The 19,995-nt window shown below is 47.8% G+C and overlaps 1 protein-coding gene across 1 annotated transcript in view; it reads left to right on the plus strand.

Annotated features, from left to right (window-relative positions):
- SRCAP (Snf2 related CREBBP activator protein) overlaps positions 1–13,532 on the plus strand; it is a 149,385-nt gene extending 135,853 nt beyond the window's left edge. The window contains 4 exon segments of the mRNA XM_074558047.1: positions 2,838–3,065; positions 7,322–7,486; positions 10,408–10,491; positions 11,742–13,532. Coding sequence (XP_074414148.1) covers positions 2,838–3,065; positions 7,322–7,486; positions 10,408–10,491; positions 11,742–13,355 — 2,091 coding nt within the window. The 3' untranslated portion in view covers positions 13,356–13,532.
- The last annotated feature ends 6,463 nt before the right edge of the window (positions 13,533–19,995 follow it).

The following is a 19,995-nucleotide window of genomic DNA, read 5'->3' on the forward strand; positions in this document are numbered from 1 at the left end:
ACGCCTACCCCCACAGGTGAGGCCACGCCCACTCCCTACAGGTGAGGCCACGCCCACAGGTGAGGGTGGGGATGGGATCCCAGCTGGGGTTTGGGGGGGTCTCAGGTGGGTCTAGGTGGATTCAGGTGTGTCCAGGTAAGGTTTGGGTGTGTCCAGGTGAGGTCTGGGTGTGGCCAGGTGAGCTCAGGTGAGCCCATGTGAGGTTTGGGTGGGTTCAGGTGTCCCCATGTGAGGTTTGGGTGTGTCCAGGTCAGGTTTGGGTGGGTTCAGATGAGGTTCAGGTGGGTTCAGGTGTCCCCAGGTGAGGCTCAAGTGTGTCCAGGTGAGCATTGGGTGGGTTCAGGTGAGGTTTGGGTGTGCCCAGATGTGTCCAGGTGAGGTTCAGGTGTGTCCAGGTGTGTCTGGTTGTCACCCAGGTGTCTCCAGGTGAGGTTCTGGTGGACCCAGGTGAGGTTTGGGTGGGTTCAGGTGTCTCCAGGTGTGCCCAGGTGTGGTTCCGGTTGGTCTAGGTGAGCTCAGGTGTTTCTAGATGAGGTTCAGGTGTATCCAGGTGTCCCCAGGCGTCCCCAGGTGAGGTTTGGGTGGGTCCAGGTGAAACTTAGATGGTTTTAGGTGTATTCAGGTGCGTCCCTAGATGTCCCTAGGTGTGCCCAGGTGAGGTTTGGGTGGGCTCAGGTGTGCTCACGTGGGTCCAGATGAGGTCTAGGTGTGTTCAGGTGTCCCCAGGTGTGCCCAGATGAGGTTCAAGCGTGTCAAGGTGGGATCTGGGTGTGCCCAGGTGAGGTTCTGGTGTGCCCAGGTGTGGTTCCGGTTGGTCTAGGTGGGCTCAGGTGTTTCCAGATGAGGTTCAGGTGTGTCCAGGTGTGCCCAGGTGTGTCCAGGTGAGGTTTGGGTGGGTTCAGATGAGGTTTGGGTGTACCCAGGTGTGTCCAGGTGAGGTTCAGGTGTGTCCAGGTGTGTCTGGTTGTCACCCAGGTGTCCCCAGGTGAGGTTCTGGTGGATCCAGGTGAGGTTTGGGTGGGTTCTGGTGTCTCCAGGTGTGCCCAGGTGTGGTTCCGGTTGGTCTAGGTGGGCTCAGGTGTTTCCAGATGAGGTTCAGGTGTATCCAGGTGTCCCCAGGCGTCCCCAGGTGAGGTTTGGGTGGGTCCAGGTGAAACTTGGATGGTTTTAGGTGTGTCCAGGTGTGTTCTCAGGTGTCCCCAGGTGTGCCCAGGTGAGGTTTGGGTGGGCTCAGGTGTGCTCAGGTGGGTCCAGATGAGGTCTAGGTGTGTTCTCAGGTGTCCCCAGGTGTGTCCAGGTGAGGTTTAAAGCGTGTCAAGGTGGGATCCGGGTGTGCCCAGGTGAGGTTCAGGTGTCTCCAGGTGTGCCCAGGTGTGGTTCTGGTTGGTCCAGGTGAGCTCAGGTGTTTCCAGATGAGGTTCAGGTGTGTCCAGGTGAGCATTGGGTGGGTTCAGGTGAGGTTTGGGAGTGCCCAGATGTGTCCAGGTGAGGTTCAGGTGTGTCCAGGTGTATCCAGGTGCATCCCCAGGTGTGTCCTGGTGATGCTTAGGTGGGTCCAGGTGTGTTCTCAGGTGTCTTTAGATGCCCCCAGGTGTCCCCAGGTGAGGTTTGGGTGGGTTCAGCTGTCCCCAGATGTCCCCAGCTGTCCCCAGGTGTCCTCAGCTGTCCCCAGCTGTCCCCAGGTGTGTCCCCAGATGCCCCCAGGTGTGCCCAGCTGTCCCCAGATGTCCCCAGGTGAGGTTTGGGTGGGTTCAGGTGTCCCCAGGTGTCCCCAGCTGTCCCCAGCCATGCCCAGGTGTCCCCAGGTGTCCCCAGGTGTGTCCCCAGGTGTGTCCCCAGCCATGCCCGGGTGTGTCCCCAGGTGTGTCCCCAGCCATGCCCAGGTGGCCCCAGGTGGCCCCAGCTGTCCCCAGCTGTCCCAAGGTGTGTGCCCACATGTCCCCAGGTGCCCCCAGGTGTCTCCAGGTGAGGTTTGGGTGGGTTCAGGTGCCCCCAGGTGTCCCCAGGTGTCTGCAGGTGTGTCCCCAGGTGTGTCCCCAGGTGTGTCCCCAGCTGTCCCCAGCCATGCCCAGGTATCCCCAGCTGTCCCCAGGTGCCCCCAGGTGTGTCCCAGGTGTCCCCAGGTGAAGTTTGGGTGGGCTCAGGTGTGTCTCCAGGTGCCCCCAGGTGCCCCCAGGTGTCCCCAGCTGTCCCCAGGTGTGTGCCCAGCTGTCTCCAGCCATGCCCAGATGTCCCCAGCTGTCCCCAGATGTCCCCAGGTGTCCCCAGGTGTGTCCCCAGGTGTGCCCAGGAGTGCCCAGGTGAGGTTCAGCTGTCCCCAGGTGTCCGCAGGTGTGTCCCCAGATGCCCCCAGGTGTGCTCAGGTGTCCCCAGGTGTCCCCAGGTGTCCCCAGCCATGCCCAGGTGTCCCCAGGTGCCCACAGGTGTGTCCCCAGCTGTCCCCAGGTGTGTCCCCAGGTGCCCCCAGGTGCCCCCAGGTGTGTCCCAGGTGTCCCCAGGTGTGCCCAGGTGTCCCCAGCTGTCCCCAGCTGTCCCCAGGTGTGCCCAGGTGCCCCCAGGTGCCCCCAGGTGTCCCCAGGTGTGCCCAGGTGCCCCCAGGTGCCCCCAGGTGTCCCCAGGTGTGCCCAGGTGTCCCCAGCTGTCCCCAGCTGTCCCCAGGTGTGTCTCCAGCTGTCCCCAGGTGTCCCCAGGTGTGTCCCCAGCTGTCCCCAGCTGTCCCCAGCTGTCCCCAGGTGTGCCCAGGTGTGTCCCCAGCTGTCCCCAGCTGTCCCCAGGTGCCCCCAGGTGTCCCCAGGTGCCCCCAGGTGCCCCGGTGTCATTTCCGTCCCTTTCCCCAGCAAACCATCCGCGAGCTGTTCGACATGGCGCCCGACGACACCGCCCGCGACCGGGCCGACGGCGACGGCGAGCGCGGGACAGACGGACACCGGGACGGACACCGGGGGACAGACGGACACAGAGGGACGGACGGACACCGGGGGGACAAAGGGACAGACGGACACCGCGGGACGGACGAGGACGACGAGGACCCCGCGGCCACCAGGAGGACGCACATCCTGGAGCAGGTGAGGGGACGCCAAAACGGCACCAAAATGGCACCAAAATGTCCCCAATGTCCCCAATGTCCCCAATCCTATTTTTTCCCACTTTTCCCCCATTTTTTCCCTATTTTTCATCCAATTTTTCCCTATTTTTCCCAATTTTTTCCTAATTTTTTTCCAATTTTTTCTTAATTTTTCTTCAATTTTTTCCTAATTTTCCTCCAATTTTTCCTAATTTTCCTCCCATTTTTTCCTAATTTTTCTCCAGTTTTTCCTAATTTTTCCCCAAATTTCCCTCCAATTTTTTCCTAATTTTCCTCCAATTTTTTCCTAATTTTCCTCCCATTTTTTCCGAATTTTCCTCCCATTTTTTCCAAATTTTTCTCCAATTTTTTTCTATTTTTCTTCCAATTTTTTCTGAATTTTTCTCCAATTTTTTCCTAATTTTTCTCCAATTTTTTCCTGATTTTCCTCCAATTTTTTCTGAATTTTCCTCCAAATTTTCCACAATTTTTCTCCAATTTTTTCCTAATTTTCTTCCAAATTTTTCCTCGTTTTCCTCCCATTTTTTACCCTTTTTTCTCAATGTCCCCACTGTCCCCAAATGTCCCCAATGTCATTTTTTCCCAGTTATCCACAATTTTTCCCCCAATTTTCGTCCAATTTTTCCCAATTTTCCACCATTTTTCCCTATTTTTTCCTAATTTTCCACACAGTTTTCTCAATGTCCCCAATGTCCCCAATCCCATTTTTCCCAGTTTTCCCCCATTTTTTCCCTATTTTTCATCCAATTTTTCTCCAATTTTTTCTAATTTTTCTCCAATTTTTTCCTAATTTTTCCTAATTTTTTCCTATTTTTTCTCCAATTTTTGTCTAATTTTCCTCCCATTTTTTCATAATTTTTCTTCAAGTTTTTTCTCCAATTTTTTCCTATTTTTTCTGATTTTTTCTCCAATTTTTTCCTAATTTTTCCACATTTTTCCTCGTTTTCCTCCAATTTTTTACCCTTTTTTCTCAATGTCCCCACTGTCCCCAAATGTCCCCAATGTCATTTTTTCCCAGGTATCCATAATTTTTCCCCCAATTTTCGTCCAATTTTTCCCAATTTTCCACCATTTTTCCCTATTTTTTCCTAATTTTCCGCACGGTTTTCTCAATGTCCCCAATGTCCCCAATCCTATTTTTTCTCAATTTCTACCATTTTTTCTCTATTTTTCATCCAATTTTTCCCAATTTTTTCCTAATTTTTCCTAATTTTTTCCTAATTTTTCTTCAATTTTTTCCTAATTTTTCTCCAATTTTTTCCTAATTTTCTTCAATTTTTTTCTAATTTTTCTTCAATTTCTTTCTAATTTTTCTTCATTTTTTTTCGAATTTTTCTGCAATTTTTTCCTAATTTTCCTCCAATTTTTCCTTCAATTTTTTCCTAATTTTCCTCCAATTTTTTTCTAATTTTCCTCCCATTTTTTCTTAATTTTTCTCCAGTTTTTCCTAATTTTTCTCCAAATTTTTCTCTAATTTTTTCCAAATTTCTCTCCAATTTTTCCCGAATTTTTCTCCCATTTTTTCCTAATTTTCCTCTAATTTTTCCCTAATTTTTCTCCCATTTTCTCCTAATTTTTCTCCAATTTTTTCTTAATTTTTCTCCCATATTTTCCTAATTTTTCTCCAATTTCTTCCCGTTTTTTCTCAATGTCTCCAATGTCCCCAACGTCATTTTTTCACACTTATCCACAATTTTTCCACATTTTTTATCCAATTTTTTCCCAATTTTTTTTCCCAATTTTCCACCTTTTTCCACTATTTGTGGTCCAATTTTTCCCCAATTTTTTCTCAAATTTTCTCCCCATTTTTTCCCAAGGTCCTCAGTGTCCTCAATCCTATTTTTCCCAATTTCCCACCATTTTGTTCTCAGTTTTTGTCCGATTTTTTTCCAGTTTTTCCCTAATTTTTCTCCAATTTTTTCCTAATTTTTGTCCAATTTTTCCCTAATTTTTCTCCAATTTTTTCCTAATTTTTCCCTATTTTTCCTAATTTTTGCCCAATTTTTTCCTAATTTTTGTCCAATTTTTTCCTAATTCTCCTCCAATTTTTTCCTAGTTTTCTTCCAATTTTTCCGAATTTTCCTCCCATTTTTTCCTAATTTTTCTCCAATTTTTTCCTAGTTTTCCTGCAATTTTTTTCCTATTTTTTCTCAAATTTTTTCTATTTTTCTTCTAATTTTTTCTTAATTTTCCTCTCATTTTTTCTTAATTTTCCTCCAATTTTTTCCTAATTTTTCTTCAATTTTTTCCTGATTTTCCTCCAGATTTTTCCTAATTTTTTTCCAATTTTTCTCCAAATTTTCTCCAGATTTTCCTCCAATTTTTTCCTGATTTTCCTGCAATTTTTCCTAATTTTCCTCCCCTTTTTTCCTAATTTCCCTCCAATTTTTTCCTAATTTTTCTCCAACTTTTTCCAAATTTTCCCCCAAATTTTCTCAATGTCCCCAATTCCATTTTCCCCAATTTTCCACCATATTTATCTCATTTTTCCACCTTTTTTCTCAAATTTTCACCATTTTTCTCAATGTCCCCAACGTCCCCAATCCATTTTTTTCCTCATTTTTGGTCCCATTTTTTCTCCATGTTTGGTCCAATTTTTTCGTCCAATTTTTTCATCATTTTTTCCCAAATTTTCCCCCATTTTTTTCTCCATCTTTGGTCCAATTTTTCGTCCAATTTTTCCCAATTTTTTCATCGTTTTTTCCCAATTAATTTCCTCCCATTTTTCCGCCATCTTTCTGTCATTTTCCCACCGTTTTTCCCTCCATTTTTTGTCATTTTCCCACCGGTTTTCGTCATTTTTTCACCGTTTTTTCTCGTTTTTTCTCCGTTTTTCGCCATTTTTTCACCGTTTTTTTCCCAAATTTTCCCCCATTTTTTTCATTGTCTCCAATCCCATTTTCCCCAATTTTCCACCGTCTTTTTCCGATTTTTCCACCATCTTTTTCTCATTTTTCCACCGTTTTTCGCCGTTTTTTCACCGTTTTTTTCCCAAATTTCCTCCAATTTTTTTTCCAAATTTTCTCAATGTCTCCAATCCATTTTTCCTAATTTTCCACCATATTTTCGTCATTTTCCCACCGTTTTTCGTCATTTTTCCACTGTTTTTCGCCGTTTTTTCGCCATTTTTCACCCTTTTTTCACCGTTTTTTCTCGTTTTTTCACCGTTTTTTCCCCAAATTTTCCCCCATTTTTTTTTCAATGTCTCCAATCCATTTTTCCTAATTTTCCACCATCTTTTCGTCATTTTTCCACCGTTTTTCGTCGTTCTTTCACCGTTTTTCGTCATTTTTCCACCGTTTTTTCTCATTTTTTCGCCGTTTTTTCCCAAATTTCCTCCAATTTTTTTTTCAAATTTTCCCCCAAATTTTCTCAATGTCCCCAATCCCATTTTTTTCTTCATTTTCCACCATCTTTTCCTCATTTTTCCACCATCTTTTCCTCATTTTTCCGCCATCTTTTTCGTCATTTTTCCACCGTTTTTCGTCTTTTTTTCACCGTTTTTTCACCGTTTTTTCTCGCTTTTTCATCTTTTTTTTTCCCAAATTTTCCCCCCTTTTTTTTCAACGTCTCCAATCCATTTTTCCTAATTTTCCACCATCTTTTCCTCATTTTTCCGCCATCTTTTCGTCATTTTCCCACCGTTTTTCGTCATTTTTTCACCGTTTTTCGCCATTTTTTCACCGTTTTTTTCCCAAATTTTCACCATTTCTCCCCAAATTTTCCCCCAGGCGCTGTGTGGGGCCGAGGACCCCGAGGATCCGGGCGGCCTTGCAGGCCCAGGCCGAGCACGTGGCCCCAATGGCCCCCAATGGCCCCAATCCCATTTTTGCCTCATTTTTGGTCCCATTTTTTGTCCAATTTTTCCCCAATTTTTTCCAAATTTCCCCCCATTTTTTCCTCATTTTTGGTCCCATTTTTTCATCATTTTTTTCCCAATTAATTTCCCCCCATTTTTTGTCAATGTCCCCAATTTTCCGCCATTTTTCTGTCATTTTTCCACCATTTTTTTCTCCGTTTTTTGTCATTTTATCACCGTTTTTTCCTTCGGTTTTTGCCATTTTCCCACCGTTTTTTTCTCCCTTTTTCATTATTTTTCCATTGTTTTTTTATCCATTTTTTTGTCATTTTTCCACCGTTTTTTCCTCCGTTTTTCGTCATTTTTTCACCGTTTTTTCTCGTTTTTTCACCGTTTTTTCCCAAATTTTCACCATTTCTCCCCAAATTTTCCCCCAGGCGCTGTGTGGGGCCGAGGACCCCGAGGACATCCGGGCGGCGTCGCAGGCCCAGGCCGAGCACGTGGCCGCCATGGCCGAGTTCAGCGAGAGCCCGAGCCCCGAGGGCGCCCCCGAGGAGGAGCTGAGCAAGGCGGAGCAGGAAATCGCGGCGCTGGTGGAGCAGGTGAGGGCACCTGGGCACGGCTGGCACAGCTGGCACACCTGGGCACGGATGGGAGGGGATAAAGGAAAAAAACCCCGTGAAATTTGGGTGAAAAATGGGGATTTTAGAGGTAAAAATGGGGATTTTGGGGTTACCCGGGCACAGCTGGGCACAGCTGGGCATGGATGGGCACACCTGGGAGGGGATGGATGTAAAAAACCCCGTGAAATTTGGGTGAAAAATGGGGATTAGGGGGTGAAAAATGAGGATTTGGGGTAACCTGGGCACAGCTGGCATGGGTGGGAGGGGATAAAGGAAAAAAACCCCGTGAAATTTTGGGTAAAAATGGGATTTTGGGGTTACCTGGGCACAGCTGGGCATGGCTGGGGATATTTGGCATAGACCTGGGCACACCCTGGCACACCTGGGCACAGCTGGGAGGCGATGGACGCAAAAAACCCCGTGAAATTTGGGTGGAAAATGGGGATTTTGGGGTGAAAAATGGGAATTTGGGGTTACCTGGGCACACCTGGGCACGGCTGGGGATATTTGGCATAGACCTGGGCACACCTGGGGGCACAGCTGGGCACACCTGGGCATGGATGGGAGGGGATGGATGCAAAAAACCCCGTGAAATTTGGGGTAAAAATGGGGATTTTAGGGTTAAAAATGGGGATTTTGGGGTGAAAAATGGGAATTTGGGATTACCCGGGCACACCTGGGCACACCTGGGCACACTTGGGCACAGCTGGGAGGGGATAGACTCAAAAAACCCCGTGAAATTTGGGTGAAAAATGAGGATTTAGGGGTGAAAATTGGGAATTTTAGGATGACAAATTGGGATTTTGGTGTGAAAAATGGGAATTTTGGGGTTACCTGGGCATAGCTGGGAGGGAAAAATGGGGGAAAAATGGTGAAAATTGGGAGAAAATCGGGGGAAATTTGGGGTTGAGGGACACCCGGACACACCTGGCACAGCTGGGAGGGGATAAAGCAAAAAAACCCCGTGAAATTTGGGTGAAAAATGAGGATTTTGGGGTGGAAAATGGAGATTTGGGGTTACCTGGGCACAGCTGGGCATGGATGAAAGGGGATAAAGGAAAAAACCCCGTGAAATTTGGGGTAAAAACGAAGATTTTGGGGTGAAAAATGGGGATTTGGGGTTACCTGGGCACAGCTGGGCAGATATAAATGAAAAAATACCCATAAAATTTACGTGAAAAATGAGGATTTTAGGGTGAGAAATGGGAAATTTGGGGTTAAAATTGGGAATTTGGGGTTATCTGGGCACAACTGGGCAGAGATAAATGAAAAAACCCCATGAAATTTGGGTGAAAAATGGAGATTTTAAGGTGAAAAAAGGGGATTTGGGGTTAAAAATTGGAATTTTTGGTTACCTGGCCACAACTGGGGGGAAAAAATGAGAAAAAAAGGCAAAACTTAGGGAAAATCAGTGAAAATGGGGATTTTGGGCACAGCTGGGCACGGCTGGGAGGGGATAAAGCAAAAAAAAACCCGCGAAATTTGGGTGAAAAATGGGAATTTGGGGTAAAAATGGGAATTTTGGGGATTTGGGGTTACCTGGGATGGGAGGGAATTGGTAAAAAATGGGACAAAATTTGGGGAAAAAAATTGGGAGAAAGTACAGAGAAAATCGGGGGGAAAATTGTTGAAAATTGGGGGGGAAATTGTTGAAAATATTGGGAGAAAATTTGTGAGAAAATCAAAGAAAATTGGGAGAAAATTTTGGAGAAAATTGGGGGAAAGTTCTGGAAAGAATGGTGGAGAAATTGCAGGAAAATTGGGGGAAAATCGGTGAAAATTTGGGATTTTAGGGACACCTAAATAATAATAATAATAATAATAATAATAATAATAATAATAGTAATAATAATAATAATAATAATAATAATAATAGTAATAATAATAATAATAATAATAATAATAATAATTATTATTATTATTATTATTATTATTATTATTATTATTATTATTATTTCTAATAATATTTTTCTAGCTGACCCCCATGGAACGGGAGAACTTAGGGCTTTTTTTGTTTTTTTTTTCTAAATAATAATTTATAATCATCCTAAAACCTATATAATTATTATAATTTTTAATAATTAATTTATAATTTTAGTAATTATTTTATAATTTTAATAATTATTTTTCAGCTGACCCCCATTGAATGCGAGAATTTAGGGCTTTTTTTTGGGTTTTTTTAAAATAATAATTTTATAATTATATTAAAATTTATATAATTATTATAAATTTTGAATTATTTTATTTTTTGAATAATTAATTTATAATTCTAATGATTATTTTATCACTTTAATGAATATTTTTTAGCTGACCCCCATTGAACGTGAGAATTTAGGGCTTTTTTTGTTTTTTTTTTTAATAATATATTTTTATAATCATCCTAAAACTTATATAATTATTATAAATTTTGAATTATTTTATTTTTGAATAATTATTTTATAATTTTAATAGTTATTCATAATTACTTTAATGATTAATGTTTAACAATAATAATTAGTTTTAATAATAATGAAATACTAAAAATATTTAATAATCATTGAATTTATTAAAATAATATATTAATGATTATTAATATAATTAAAAATTATTGATTAATATATTATTTTAATAATAATATTAATAATTATTATTTTAATTATTATTTATATAATATAAATATTGTATACTTCTTATTTCATAGTTATTTTAATATTTAATAATTAAATTCGTATCTCAAATAATATTTTTTCAGCTGACCCCCATTGAACTTGAGAATTTAGGGCTTTTATTTGGCTTTTTTTAAACAATAATTTTATATGTATCCTAAAACTTATATAAATAAGATAAAATTTGAATTACTATATTTTAAATAATTATTATATTTTTTAATAATTATATTCTAATTTTGATAATATTTTTAGCTGACCCCCATAGAACGCTACGCCATGAATTTTCTGGAAGCTTCTCTGGAGGACGTCAGCCGGGAGGAGCTGAAGCAGGCCGAGGTCTGGGGGAGCCAAAGGAATTTTGGGTTTTTTTGGGGGGGATTTGTGATTTTTTTGGGGGGTTTTGGGTGTTTTTGTTTGGGTTTGTGGGGTTTTTTTAAGGAATTTTTTTCGGGGCTTTTTGGGATTTTTTCGGAGAAATTTTGGGGTTTTTTTGAGGGAAAAAATTTAAAATTTGGGTCTGGGGGTTTCCCAAATTGGGTGTTCCCAATTGGGTCTGGGGGTTTCAGTTGAGTCCGGGGGGGTCCCCAATTGGGTCTAAGGGTGGAAGAATCCATTTGAAGTTAACGGCGGAGGGAGAGGTTAAAAAAACTTCAGGAAATATTTTGGAGAATCGCAAAAATTTGGGGGAAAAAATTTAAAATTTGGGTGTGGGGGTTCCCAATGAATTTTGGGGGGGTTCCTGAATTGGGTCTGGGGTCTCAGCTGTGTCCCCCCCTCCGTATGGGGTCAGCAATTGGGTCTGGGGGTGGAAGAATCCATTTGGAAATTAATGGGTGGAAGGAGGCAGTTCAAGAAGGCCCTGAAAGATTTTGGAGCATCCCAAAAATTTGGGGGAAAAAATTTAAAATTTGGGTCTGGGGGTCTCAATGGACTTTTGGGTGTTCCCAAATTGGGTCTGGGGGTTTCAATTTCCGGGGGGGGTCCCCAATTGCGTCTAAGGGTGGAAGAATCCATTTGAAGCTAACGGCGGGGGGGGAGGTTAAAAAATCATCAGGAGATATTTTGGAGAATCGCAAAAATTTGGGGGAAAAAATTTCAAATTTGGGTCTGGGGGTTCCCAATAAATTTTGGGGGGGGGGTTCCCGAATTGGGTCTGGGGTCTCACCTGTGTCCCCCCCTCCGTGTGGGGTCAACAATTGGGTCTGGGGGTGGAAGAATCCATTTGGAAATAATTGGGGAGGGGGGAAGCAGTTCAAGAAGGTCCTGAAAGATTTTGGAGCGTCCCAAAAAATTTAGGGGAAAAAATTTAAAATTTGGGTCTGAGGGTTCCCAATGAATTTTAGGGGGGTTCCCGAATTGGGTCTGGGGGTTTCAGTTGAGTCCGGGGGGTCCCCAATTGCGTCTAAGGGTGGAAGAATCCATTTAAAGTTAACAGCAGGGGGGAGGTTAAAAAAACTTCAGGAAATATTTGCAAAAATTTGGGGGAAAAAATTTAAAATTTGGGTCTGGGGGCTCCCAATGGACTTTTGGGGGGGTTCCCGAATTGGGTCTGGGGTCTCACCTTTGTCCCCCCCCCCCGTTTTCAGGAGCAGGTGGAAGCGGCCCGGAAGGACATCGACCAGGCCAAGGGGGGCGGGGGGCGCTTCCGGCTGCCCCCCGAGGAGGAGGAGGACGAGGAGGAAGAGGAGGAGGAGCCTGGAGGGGGCGTGGCCGGTGCAGGGGGCGGGGCTCTGGCGCTGGAGGAGGCGGAGCTTGGCGGGGAGAAGGGAGGGGGCGGGGCCAGGAAGTTGAGGCGCGCCCGGGCTTTGCCCCGCCCACCCCACCCCACACGGGCCAGTCAGCGCCTGAGGGCGGTGACGTCATCGGTGACGTCACAGACGTCAGACACGCCTCCTGTGATGTCACAGCCCGACGTCGCGATGACGTCGTCGCCGCCGGTGGCGGCTGACGCGGTGGTGACGTCATCGCCGCCCGCCGTGACGTCATCGCCGCCGCCCCCTGCTCAAGCCACGCCCCCTCCCTCCCCACCACCGCCCCCTCCCACCATGATGTCATCGCCGTCCCCACCTCGAGCCACGCCCCCGCCCGCCCCTCCTCCACCTCCATCTCCACCTCCAGTGACGTCATCTCCACCCCCAGTGATGTCATCACCCCCTCCCGTGACATCACAACCACCTACCCCGCCCCTTCCTGTGACATCATCACCTCCTCCCCCCAAATCCCCGCCTCCCCCACCGGCGTCACCAAAAGGGGCGGAGCCAGAGGAGCCTGCGCGCCCGGCCACGCCCCCGCCGGTGGCCCCGCCCCCTCGGCGCCGCCGCAGCGCCGACGTCGAGATCCGGATGGGCGGGAAATGCGGCCCGGCCGCCAAAGTGCTGCGCACCCTCCCCGGCCGATTGGTCACCGTCCTCGAGGCCCCGCCCCCCGGCTCCGAAAGGGGCGGAGCCTCCCGAGGCGCCCGGCGACGCCCCCGCGTCGCTGCTGCTACACCCCCGCAGGCGGCCACGCCCCCTCCCTCATTAGCATCGGCCCCGCCCACCAAGCGCCGCCGGGGACGCCCGCCCAAGCGGAGGCTGCTGGGAGGGGGCGGGGCCAGGGCCAGGCGGAGACGCCCACCCGGGGCTGCCCCACAGCGCTCCGGCCAATCGCAGGAGAGGGGGCGTGGCCGCAGGAGGAGGCAGCCAATCAAAGAAGAAGGGGACGGAGCCGGCGAGGAGTCCCCGCCCCGGAAGAAGCGTCGGGGGCGGCCGCCCAAGATGGCGTCGCCCGAGAGGGGCGAGGCTGGGGAAGGGGAGGAGTCAGCGAGTCCCCGCCCACCTTCACCAGCCCCGCCCAGATCCACCAGGGCACGCCCTGGAGCGCCTTTGGCTCCGCCCCTTCAGAGAGAGCCGCGGAGGAGGCCACGCCCACCTGATGACAGCAGCGAGGAGGGCGTGGCCGCATCGGGAGGGGGCGTGGCCAGGCGTAGGGAGCCCCACCCACAACCCCCAGCGAAGAGGAGAAGAAGGGGCGGGGCAAACGGAAACCCCGCCCCCACCAGGAGAAGGCGGCGTGGGCGGGGCTCCCCATTGGCCCCGCCCCGCCGGATGCAGCCCCCCCGACGCTGCGCTGGCCCCGCCCAGCCCGGGGGAGGGGCAACACCACAGGACCCCCCCGGCGGGGTGGGGGCGGGGCTGAGGGGGAGGAGGGGCAAGACGTGATGGGCAGGGCAAGATGGCGGCGGCGGAAAACGGGGAAGATGGCCGACAATGGGGGTCGGGCACAAAATAGCCGTCGGTTTTGGGAAAACAAAATGGCCGACATTTGTAAAATACAGAATGGCTGACGGTTTTTGGAGAGGGACAAAATGGCTGATTTTTGTTGGATTGGGGGAAAAATAGCTGAGGATTGTGGGGCACAAAATGGCCGACGATTGTGGGATACAAAATGGCCGACAAGTGTAAAACACAAAATGGCTGACCATGGTGGGGGAAGGACAAAATGACCGACAGTTTTTGAAGGGAGACAAAATGGCCGCCAGCTGTTGGAGAGACACAAAATGGCCGACCCTAGTCAGACACAAAATGGCTGACAGTCTTGGGGGAGGGACAAAATGGCTGACAATGGTGGGGGGAGGGACAAAATGGCCGACGGCTGTGGGACACAAAATGGCCCCCAATTGTTGGAGAGACACAAAATGGCTGACACTTGTAAAAGACAAAATGGCCGACCATGCTGGGGGAGGGACAAAATGGCCGACTGTTGTGGGAGGGGCACAAAATGGCCGACAATTGTGGGATACAAGATGGCCGACCATGGTTGGACTCCAAATGTAGGACCATGGTGGGGGAGGGGCAAAATGGCTGCCAGTTGTGAGGGGAGCACAAAATGGCTGAAAATTGTGGGATACAAAATGGCCGACAATTGTGGGAAGGGGACAAAATGGCCGACCATTGTGGGGCACAAAATGGCCGACCACGGTTGGACTCAGAATGTAGGAGCATGGTGGGGGAGGGACAAAATGGCCGCCAGTTGTGGGAGGTGCACAAAATGGCCGACAGGGTGAATGTGGAAAGGTTGATGGGGGACAAAATGGCCGACGGCGGCCTGGATGTGGTCACGTGATCTGTGGGTAATTCCAATATGGCCGATAGGCTGACCTTTGGTTGACCCCAATATGGCCGCCATGGTGACCTTTAAATGACCCCAATATGGCCTCCATGAAAAGGGGCGGGGCCACAAAATGGCCACCAGGGCAGTTCCAAGATGGCCACTGATGGTGACCTTTCAATGACCCCAAGATGGCCGCCACAGTGAATCCAAGATGGTCGTCTCCAAGTGTCGATGACGTCACTTCCGGCTGCCATTTTGTGCCTCTGCGGTGGCCATCTTGAACCCGGTGGCCATTTTGCTTATTGGCAGCCATCTTGATTTAAATCGTCACGTGACCTTGCGGCCATCTTGACCTCAAACACTGAAAGCCGGCGGCCATTTTGATTCCCGGCGGCCATCTTGAATCTGTCACGTGACACGGTGGCCATCTTGGCCAAAAGAATACGTAAAAGCTTGGCGGCCATCTTGACTCCTGGAGGCCATCTTGATTGCTGGCGGCCATTTTGATATGAGCAAACCACAAAACCCGGCGGCCATCTTGGTTCATTGCAACTCCCGGCAGCCATTTTGATTCCCAGCGGCCATCTTGACTACAAGCAGACCAGAAAACCCGGCGGCCATCTTGGTTCTTGGCAGCCATCTTGACTACAAACAGACCACAACACCTGGAGGCCATCTTGACTTCCAGCGGCCATTTTGACTCCCACCAACTCCTGTCACTCCTGGCAGCCATCTTGATTTCCGGCAGCCATCTTGACTACAAACAGACCACAACACCTGGCGGCCATCTTGATTCCCAGTGGCCATCTTGACTATGAGCAGACCAGAAATCCTGGCAGCCATCTTGGTTCTGGCAGCCATCTTGACTCCCACCCACTCCTGTCACTCCTGGCAGCCATCTTGATTTCCGGCGGCCATCTTGACTACAAGCTGACCACAAAACCCAACGGCCATCATGGTTCCTTCCAACACCTGTGACTTCCGGCAGCCATCTTGATTCCCGGTGGCCATCTTGACTACAAGAAGACCACAACATCCGGCGGCCATCTTGACTCCCAGTGGCCATCTTGACTATGAGCAGAGCAGAAATCCTACCAGCCATCTTGATTTCCGGCAGCCATCTTGACTCCCACCAACTCCTGTCACTCCTGGCAGCCATCTTGTTTCCCGGCGGCCATCTCGACTACAAACAGACCACAACACCTGGCGGCCATCTTGATTCCCAGTGGCCATCTTGACTATGAGCAGACCAGAAATCCTGGCAGCCATCTTGGTTTCCGGCAGCCATATTGATTTCCACCAACTCCTGTCACTCCTGGCAGCCATCTTGATTCCCGGCGGCCATCTTGACTACAAACAGACCACAACACCTGGCGGCCATCTTGACTCCCAGTGGCCATCTTGACTATGAGCAGACCAGAAATCCCGGCAGCCATCTTGGTTTCCGGCAGCCATCTTGACTCCCACCAACTCCTGTCACTCCTGGCAGCCATCTTGTTTCCCGGCAGCCATCTTGACTACAAACAGACCACACCACCTGGCGGCCATCTTGATTTCCAGTGGCCATCTTGTCTATGAGCAGACCAGAAATCCTGGCAGCCATTTTGATTTCCGGCAGCCATCTTGACTCCCACCAACTCCTGTCACTCCTGGCAGCCATCTTGTTTCCCGGCGGCCATCTTGACTACAAACAGAACACAACACCTGGCGGCCATCTTGACTATGAGCAGACCAGAAATCCTGGCAGCCATCTTGATTTCCGGCAGCCATATTGACTCCCACCAACTCCTGTCACTCCTGGCGGCCATCTTGATTCCCGGCGGCCATCTTGACTACAAGCTGACCACAAAACCCAACGGCCATCATGGTTCCTTCCAACACACGTGACTTCCGGCAGCCATCTTGATTCCCGGCGGCCATCTTGGCTACAAGAAGACCACAACATCCGGCTGGGCGGCCATCTTGTTTCAGGACCATGCCCAGCATAGTCGGGGGAGGGGAGGGTGGGCGGGGCCTGGGGGGGTGGGGGAGGGGCGTTTTTCCTCCTACCCCCCCTTTTTGTTGTAAAATTGGTTCCTTTTGAACCCGATCTATGCAAATGTGCTTTGTGCTGGGCCGGGGGGGCGGGGCCAAGGTTTTGGGGGGGTGGGGGAGGGGTCACGGAGGGGTCATTCCCGCCCCTCCCCCACCCTGTTGAAGCTTTTCCTGCCATGAATAAAAAAAATGGGTTAAAAAATCCCGATTTTGGGGACCCCCCCCGTGGGAAAAAGATTTTAAAGTGGGAGAGTGGATTTGGGGTTTCCTTATTTTTTTTTTAATTTTATTTTTGGGGGGATTTTGGGGGTTTTTTGGGCGTTTTTTGGGTGTCCAGGGGTTGCAGAGAGGTTTTTGAGGTTCTTTTAGGGTTATTTGGGGGAATTTGGGATTTTTTTGGGAATTTTTGAGGGTCTCAGAGAATTTTTGGGGGTCCCTAAGAGTTGGCAAAAAGGTTTTGGGGTTTTTTTAATGGTTGGGGAATTCTTGGGGCCTTTAGAAATTTTTTTGGGGTTTTTTTTTTATAAATTTTGGGGTTCCCAGAGAGATTTTGGGTTTTTTTAGGGATTGGAATAATTTGTGGCTTTAGGATTTTTTTGGTTTTTTTTTTTTTTTGGTATTTTTGGGAGTCCCTAAGAATTGGGCAAAGAGGTTTTGGATGTTTTTTAAGGGTCGGGGGAATTTTGGGATTTTTTTCAGAGTTTTTTTAATAAATTTTGGGGTTCCCAGAGAGATTTTGGGGGAGCCCCCATGGATCACAAAGAGATTTTGGGGTTTTTTAAGGATTGGGGAATTTGTGGCTTTGGGATTTTTTGGGGTTTTTTTTGTATTTTTGGGTGTCCCTAAGAATTGGCAAAGAGGTTTTGGGTGTTTTTTAAGGGTTGGGGGAATTTTGGGATTTTTTTCAGAGTTTTTTTAATAAATTTTGGGGTTCCCAGAGAGATTTTGGGGGAGCCCCCATGGATCACAAAGAGATTTTGGGGTTTTTTAAGGATTGGGATAATTTGTGGCTTTAGGATTTTTTGGGGTTTTTTTTTTTTTGTATTTTTAGGGGTCCCTAAGAGTTGGCAAAGAGGTTTTGGATGTTTTTTAAGGGTTGGGGGAATTTTGGGATTTTTTTAGAGGTTTTTTAAAAAAATTTGGGGTTCCCAGAGAGATTTTGGGGGGTGTCCCCATGGATCACAGAGAGGTTTTGGGGTTTTTTAGGGATTGGGGAATTTTGGGGGGCTTTAGGAATTTTTTGGGGTTTTTTTTGGTATTTTTGGGGGTCCCTAAGAGTTGGCAAAGAGGTTTTGGGGTTTTTTTAAGGGTTGGGGAATTTTGGGGGGCTTTAGGAATTTTTTTTGGTTTTTTTTTAATAAATTTTGGGGTTCCCAGAGAGATTTTGGGGATCACAGAGAGATTTTGGGGTTTTTTAAGGATTGGGGTAATTTGTGGCTTGGGGATTTTTTTTGTTTTTTTTTTTTTTAATTTTTTGGGAGTCTCTAAGAATTAGCAAAAAGGTTTTAGATGTTTTTTAAGGGTTGGGGGAATTTTGGGATTTTTTTTAGAGTTTTTAAAAAAAATTTTGGGGTTCCCAGAGAGATTTGGGGGGGATCCGCATGGATCACAGAGAGATTTTGGGGTTTTTTAAGGATTGGGGTAATTTGTGGCTTTGGGATTTTTTGGTTTTTTTTTTTTTTGTATTTTGGGAGTCCCTAAGAATTGTCAAAGAGGTTTTGGATGTTTTTTAAGAGTTGGGGGAATTTTGGGATTTCTTTTTAGAGTTTTTTTAAAAAATTTTGGGGTTCCCAGAGAGGTTTTGGGGGAGCCCCCAAGGATCACAGAGAGATTTTGGGGTTTTTTAAGGATTGGGATAATTTGTGGCTTTGGGATTTTTTGGTTTTTTTTTTTTTTTTTTTGTATTTTTGGGTGTCCCTAAGAATTGGCAAAGAGGTTTTGGATGTTTTTTAAGGGTTGGGGGAATTTTGGGGTTTTTTTTAGATTTTAAAAAAAAAATTTTTGGGGTTCCCAGAGACATTTTGGGGGAGCCCTCATGGATCACAGAGAGGTTTTGGGGTTTTTAAGGGTTGGGGGAATTTTGGGGGCTTTTGGGATTTTTTTGGGTTTTTTTTAATAAATTTTGGGGTTTCCAGAGAGAGTTTGGGGGGGATCCCCAATGGATTCCAGGAAGGTTTTGAGGTTCTTTTAAATGTGAGGGAATTATGGGGTCCCTGATTTGGGGTCATTTTGGGGTCCCGGATTTGGGATTTGGGGTCCCTGATTTTGGGTTTGTGGGCTGTGAGAAATTTGGAGTCTCAGTTTGGGGTTTGGGGTCCCTGATTTGGGGTTTGGGGTCCCAGTTTGGGGTCTCTGCTTTGGGATTTGAGATCTCTGGTTTGGAATTTGGGGTCCCTGGTTTGGGGTCATTTTGGGGTCCCTGATTTGGGGTTTGGGGTCCCGGATTTGGGATTTGAGGTCTTGGGTTTGGGGTTTGGGGTCTCTGGTTTGGGGTTGTGAGGAGTTTGGGGTCCCTGATTTGGGATTTAGGGCTGAGAGGGATTTGGGGTTCCTGGTTTGGGATTTTGGGTTCCTAATTTGGGGTTTGGGGTCCCAGGTTTGGGGTTTTGTGCCCCTCATTTGGGGTTTGGGCCTGTGAGGGGTTTGGGGTCCTGGTTTAGGGTTTGGGGTCCCAGTTTGGGGTTTGGGGTCCCTGGTTTGGGATTTGATGTCAGTTTGGGGTCCCTGATTTGGGGTTTTGTGCCCCATATTTGGGGTTTGGACCTGCGAAGAGTTTGGGGTCCCAGTTTGGGGTTTCGGGTCCCAGGTTTGGGGTTTTGTTCCCCATATTTGGGGTTTGGGGTCCCTGATTTGGGATTTAGGGTCTCTGGTTTGCGGTTTGGGGTCCCAGTTTGGGATTTGGGGTGTTGTGCCCCATATTTGGGGTTTGGGGTCCTTGATTTGGTGTCAGAGGCTGTGAGGGGTTTGGGGTCCCAGGTTTGGGGTTTTGTGCCCCACATTTGGGATTTTGGGCCCCTGATTTGGGGTTTGGGGTCCCAGGTTTGGGGTTTGGTGCCCCCCATTTGGTGTCAGGGCCTGTGAGGGGTTTGGGGTCCCTGATTTGGGGTTTGGGGGCCCAGTTTGGGGTTTTGTGCCCCATATTTGGGATTTTGGGTCCCTGATTTCGGGTTTGGGGTCCCTGATTTGGAGTTTGAGGTCCCAGTTTGGGGTTCCGGGTCCCAGGTTTGGGGTTTGGTGCCCCATGTTTGGGGTTTGGGGTCCCAGTTTGGGGTTTGGGGTCCCTGATTTTCGGTTTGCTGTCCCAGGTTTGGGGTCTCTGCTTTGGGATTTGTGATCCCTGATTTGGGGTTTGGGGTCCCAGTTTGGGGTTTGGGCCTGTGAGGAGTTTGGGGTCCCTGATTTGGCGTTTTCGGTCCCTAATTTGGGGTTTGGGGTCCCTGGTTTGGGATTTGATGTCAGTTTGGGGTCCCTGATTTGGAGTTTTGTGCCCCTCATTTGGGGATTGGGCCTGTGAAGAGTTTGGGGTCCCAGTTTGGGGTTTCGGGTCCCAGGTTTGGGGTTTTGTGCCCCATATTTGGGGTCTCTATTTTGGGATTTGGAGTCCCGGTTTGGGGTCCATGGTTTGGGGTTTGGGATCCCAGTTTGGGGTTTGGGTCGTTGATTTGGTGTCAGGGCCTGTGAGGGGTTTGGGGTCCCAGGTTTGGGGTTTTGTGC

The sequence above is a fragment of the Zonotrichia albicollis genome, chromosome 24 (assembly GCF_047830755.1).
Source record: "Zonotrichia albicollis isolate bZonAlb1 chromosome 24, bZonAlb1.hap1, whole genome shotgun sequence".
In the NCBI taxonomy this organism is placed as follows: Eukaryota; Metazoa; Chordata; class Aves; order Passeriformes; family Passerellidae; genus Zonotrichia; species Zonotrichia albicollis.